General features: G+C 51.6%; 1 protein-coding gene across 1 annotated transcript in view; it reads left to right on the forward strand.

Moving 5' to 3' along the window:
• Positions 1–118: 118 nt before the first annotated feature.
• The window catches only part of SARC_10597 (hypothetical protein), a gene marked incomplete at both ends in the record, with an annotated part of 17,094 nt that continues 11,458 nt past the window's right edge, over positions 119–5,754 (forward strand). Inside the window, 8 exons of the mRNA XM_014295355.1 lie at positions 119–489; positions 798–1,179; positions 1,872–2,169; positions 2,384–2,697; positions 3,150–3,414; positions 3,674–3,801; positions 4,586–4,729; positions 5,386–5,629. Of these exons, the coding sequence (XP_014150830.1) occupies positions 119–489; positions 798–1,179; positions 1,872–2,169; positions 2,384–2,697; positions 3,150–3,414; positions 3,674–3,801; positions 4,586–4,729; positions 5,386–5,629 (2,146 nt within the window). The remainder of the gene's footprint in view (positions 490–797; positions 1,180–1,871; positions 2,170–2,383; positions 2,698–3,149; positions 3,415–3,673; positions 3,802–4,585; positions 4,730–5,385; positions 5,630–5,754) is intronic.

Raw genomic sequence — 5,754 nt, forward strand, 5'->3', positions numbered from 1 at the left:
ACATGCTCTGTAGTCCTCCATATCAGTGACAACGGTGTACATATGTTGTTCGTTGCTGTTGTGAGATGATACCGTAGTCTTTGTGTAATCGGTTTAATTTTTATCTGCTTATTCCGACAGATGATGAAACAAGACACGAAATAGAGCAAAAACTGCTTCTCCAGCTGCGCACCCGATATATCCGCTCCACCGCCGCATCCGATTACCTGGCGGCGCTTCAGTTTGCCTGTGACGTGTGGGAGGCTCTGTCACTTGTGCTACGTACGTCAACAGACAACACAGGACATGCCGTGTTCGTACTTGAGAATATCTGTGAGCTGCTGGAAGAAGACGCGCATGTGCCCTATTCAATAGAGCAGAAGTATGTCATAATCGGCGCCTGTTCATCGACGCTGGCGGAGATTGACCCGAAACACGGCCTGTCAAACTTATACTTAGCCACCGCGCAGGCCGAGGGGCCCGACACGGCTGAGAGGTCGCTTGTACCTGGTATGTGTACTTGAGGCTGAGTCAGTGATGTGTGGTGCGTGCTCTCCTGTGTTTACATGGTGGTTCCAAACCCCCCCCCCCCCCCCCAACCGGTCAAAGAATGGGACTTTTGTGTACCATGTACCTTGTGCTAATAGGTCATTCGGTGCCCTGCTTATCGTGCCTGTGTGCATAGCCCCGCCAGTCTGTGCCTCGTCTGCATCGGCTATGGGCCTGTTGCACTCGCACAGTCATCCGCTTTTGCCCGCCCTATGTCGTAGTCTTCGTATGTTTATAAATCCTTTGCACCGCACACCCCACATTCGCAGATTACGATATCAAACTGCTATCTGAGGGTGTTGATAGGTACCCGCACTATGTGACGGGCTGGGTACTGCTGGTACTACGCCTCACTCGTGCGCGTAACCATCAGAGAGCGCTAGAGCTCGCGCGACAGGGAGCCAACTATCTTCTCAGCGGCGGTAAGAAGGCGCGGAGACAGGGACGCGACGCCGCGCTGTATTTCGCGCAGAGTGAGCGCGTGGCCGTGTTGGGTGGGCGGTGGAATGAACTGCGCACCTGCACGGCGCGGGTGTTGCTGGCGATGGGCGACAGCCACACTGAGGAGGCGATGCACATGCTGGAAGGTGTTGTGAGTGATCTGAGTGCTCGGGCTGGCGGCGCAGAGGGTTGCGATGGGAGCGTTGAGGGGTATGTATGAGGTGTTGGGTTGGAATTGTGTGTGGACTGGCAGGTATTGCATACGTTGGATAGCGTTCAGATGATATCATAGGGCTGATACGTTGATGTTACCGGCTGTTTTGATTGTGGTATGCGATTGTGGGATGTCAGTAGCTGTGGATTTGTCCTCCGTTCTCTGCTTACTGGTTCTTAAACATGGTTCAGTCGTGTCTGATGTTCCGCGCCCAGTTGTCATACGGGTCTCAGTGCTACTTGTGGGCGAAAGTAAGTGGCATGTAACAAAGCCTCCTACACAACACACTACAGTGAGCGTGCGTGGCAAAACTCAGTGCCGCATGAATCCTTGCATGTGCTTTTTTTAACACGCTCCTTGATAACCCTGTTTATAAGACACTACACTAAAATCAGGGCCATATGAATTCTTGCAGGTGCTTTGCTAACACGCTCCTTAACAACTTTGTCTACAAGACACTACACTAAACTCAGTGCCACATGAATCCTTGCAGGTGCTTTCCTAGCACACTCCTTCACAACCCTGTCTACAAGACACTACACTAAACTCAGTGCCACATGAATCATTGCAAATGGTTTTCTAACACACTCCTTCACAACCCTGTCTACAAGACACTACACTAAACTCAGTGCCACATGAATCATTGCAAATGGTTTTCTGACACGCTCCTTAACAACCCTATTCACAGGCTACTACACAGTGAAGTAGGTGCACATGTGCAATTGGCGCGGTGCGCGACCCTGCGAGCGCTGTGGGACAGGGCCGTGAGCCATCTAGAGCGTGCACTGAGCCTATGCACCAAAGTGTGTGCGGAAAGTACCAGTGCCCACGCTAACCCCGACGCCAGCATGCTGTGGCGTCTAGCACGTGCGAGTGTTGAGAGCGAATTGGGCTGGGTGTGGCAATTCCAACAGGACTACTGCAAGGCGGTGGGCCACTACGCACACGCCATGGGGCTATACAAGACCGCGCTGGATGGGTTGAAGGTAAGCTCAGGAACAGGGACGACAGTGCTATGTGCGTGTTAGTTAGTGTGTTTGAACCCCTTTAGATGCACGCAACGGCTGAAAACGTTGCCCATAAACTTCCTATGGCCGCGTTGGGGGCCTTGTCGCTCTCGTGTTGTGTATCAGTACTATGATCTACCCACACACGGGCGTGTGCGGCTTCTCACCAGTCAGCTTTTGTGTCTGCCAACAGACCGGTGACACACCGACACTCCCCTCGGCCAACACAGACACCAAAGAGCCGGCACAGAACATCCGCGTTACGCAACTGCTCACCAACCTCTACGGTCTGTGTGAGGGGCGGCTGGGGATGGCCCTCTTAGATATGAGTGACACAGACTTTGGCGACAGTTCGATGCAATCCGATGCCGTCGCGTCGGTGCTGGTGACTGGTCAGGACAAGAGTGCGGCGTGCTCGCGACATCTGTTGCAGGCGGCCAAGCTCACCGCTGCGAAGCCGTATGCGGATATATACACCTACCTGGGAAACTACTATCTTGGCCTCGGGTATGTCAATCTCTCTCACCCACGAACAATACAACAGGCCATGTCATGTCTCGTGTGTGTGAAACCCGAGCCATATAAACGTTCCTTGTACTCTGGGGGTTGTTGCAGCGCTGATGTGCATATGTTGCTATCTCGTGTGTATTGTTGAAGTGTGTCGAGCACAGTCAGCAAGTACGCGTGCGTCTCCGAGGGCACACACGTTGGATTGGCCAAACTCTGCGTGTACTGTTATTTCCGGCTCAAGTGTTTATGAAGCAATAGTCGTCTGGCTAGCTTGTCCACCGCCACACGTACGCTATAAGCGAAGGGCCAGGTACTACACAACTCTATTTGCGCGTGCATCATAGTCAGGTGTATTCATTCGTAGTTGCGGGTGATCGTCGCCCCAATCCTCGAACATCCCATAGTCTCTCAACGTTTTAGCGTTCCTTTGCCCATACCAACCAAAATAGGCCCAGTACGCATGCACGGGGTGTGAAATGCTATGCGAAGGCGACTTCGGTCGCGCTTTCTGCCTACCCTTTCGAAGCCCCGCCCTATTCTGAGGCGATTTGGGGCTCGATGTTGTCCTATTCGAGCAGTTTTGGACTCGCGCAGACCGTCCAGCTGGCCAAAACACTGAGTGATCTGTACTTGTCGGAGAGGAGACTGGTGGATGCTTATAATCTGCATGTGCGCCTCACAACAGTATCCGTCACAGGTTCAGTCGAAGATGAGGTAAGCGTTCAACGGCTATCTGTTCTGGGTGCAGGTCTCAAGAATATCAGGTGTTCAGATACCCGTGCCACGCGTGATGCTACCGACTGGTAGTGCAGTACCCCTTGCTCGCATTGCACTACTGCGTTGCATGTCGCAGATTACGCACTTTTCATTGGTGGATAGCCAGTATCGTGGTTTTCATTGGTGGATAGAAAGCACAGTGGCCCAGTGCGTCTCTCTATCTCACGTCTCTTTCTGGCTAACACACCCCACCCAGATGCTCAGACACCGCGTGCCGTGGGCGTGGTTTCGGTCAGGGATATACTGCAGCAGCACAGGGCAATACCAACAAGCAATCGAGTACTTTCAGACGGGCCTGCGCGCAGAAAAGAACAATGTGGAGGCGTATGTGACACCCACGCGGCTGTGTCAGCGCAGTTGGCAGCCTTACCAATGGCTCAGATTGATGTATCGCGTGTATTGAGTTGTGCGCTGTGACTATTGCAGGTGTATGAATGGTGCTTCATGGTAGATACGTACACGGGTTGTGACACCCATACATATATACATACGAATGCATGTTTGAAAATTCAAGGGACGTATAGGTATATGTGAGGTAGTAGAATTTAGCATGTACATATATAAGTTTAACACATGAGTTCTAGCCGCCGCATTTATTCTCACCAGCCTCACCTGCGCCTATCCAGCCATATCATTCCGTAGGGATAGGGACATGTATGATCGCTATTTTAATAATTTGAGTGGTCCAAGTCCAGTGAGCCAGCTAGGGCTACAGGTCACCTGCGGGTAGGCTGCGCAGGGCGGGTGTATAGCCTACCCTCGTACACACACTCTCTCCTCTCCCCCTCGGGAGTCGTGGAGGTGCATGATCACGAGTGATGTATGACGGAATATATCTATGCTTGAACTGTGCGCGCTTTAGCTTTACCTACATATCCCTAGCTGATTGTTGGTAAGTATGCATGTACGCGTTAATATAACGGACACATCTATGCATGCACGTGCCAAGTAGAATAGTGCATGGTACGTGTCCTATTTCAGATCCCACCACATCCAAGTTTGCACAGACTCCGTAGTCAATTGTATCGGCATCACATAATTAGCATATAGCATTATCGCACACCCTTTAATTAACATATAACATTGTCGCACGCCCTTTTGACCGCAGCTGGGAGAACCTTGGGGAGTGCTACCTACATCTGGGTCAGTTTGTTGCCGCACAGAAGGCGTTGACGAAGGCTGTGAGTTCGTATGAAGAGCTTCAGCTGGAATGCCCAGAGCAGGCGGCATTGTGCTGTATTTCCTATTGTCGGTATGGGGTTCTAATGTGCAGCAACACGTTGCGTTTTTAACGAGAATCCGGCGCTCTCTAGACATCTGTGATGATATATGATTTGCATTTGTATATGTCTTCTGGGTGCGTGTGATTGTGCACATGTTTCGTATAGTAGATCTCGTACCATACCTTGTTCACACTCTTCCATATACAAAGCTGTATCGACCCCGTATTTAGCCGCTTATCTCGTTTGCCATTACTGCATCGCTAATGTCAATGGAATGCGTGGCACGTTTATATAAGGTCAGAGGCCAGGACAACAACAGTGTACATGTGTACTTGCCTGGGTCTGCACCTGCACCCCTCCCCTCTCTCGCACGCATGCTCACACACACTTTGACGATACCCTTCATTCATGCACCACACTAGGAACAGGATAACATTTACGACTACGGTTTCCAGAAACAGATAGCAACTACAATACGTTCAATACGATATAACGGGCCGGCAATAGGTCTAACCATGCATGTACGACATTTGTATCACCATCGGCGCAATCGCCAAAGCGCACACTCGCACTCGCACTCACACTCACGCTTACAACTCACACACACTCACACTTACAACTCACTCACACACACACACAGTGACACACGCACACTCATCGTATAAGGCCTCTCTTCTATCACCAGGGCGCGATTGGGCGAAGTGTATCGCATATTGTCCTTCTTTCCTGAAGCGTTTGCCGCCTACGCCGACAGCCTGCGGGACGATCCCATGAACCCCTCGGGGCTGTTGGGCTTAGCTCAGACCTATCTGTCGTATGCATTCACACTGTGGGGCGAGAGTCGAGGCGGTGCTGCGGTTGCCGAGGCCACAAAGGGTCTCTCGTTGCTACTGGACGCACACCACTGTGCCGGCTTGGCTATGCACATGGTATAGGGCGTGTTACGTGGGTGTGTATTTTGCGCATGGTATAGGGCGTGTTACGTGGGTGTGTATTTTGCGCATGGTATAGATGGGTGTGTATTATGCGCATGGTATAGGGCGTGTTACGTGGG

The sequence above is a fragment of the Sphaeroforma arctica genome (assembly GCF_001186125.1).
Source record: "Sphaeroforma arctica JP610 unplaced genomic scaffold supercont1.1315, whole genome shotgun sequence".
Taxonomy (NCBI): domain Eukaryota; class Ichthyosporea; order Ichthyophonida; genus Sphaeroforma; species Sphaeroforma arctica.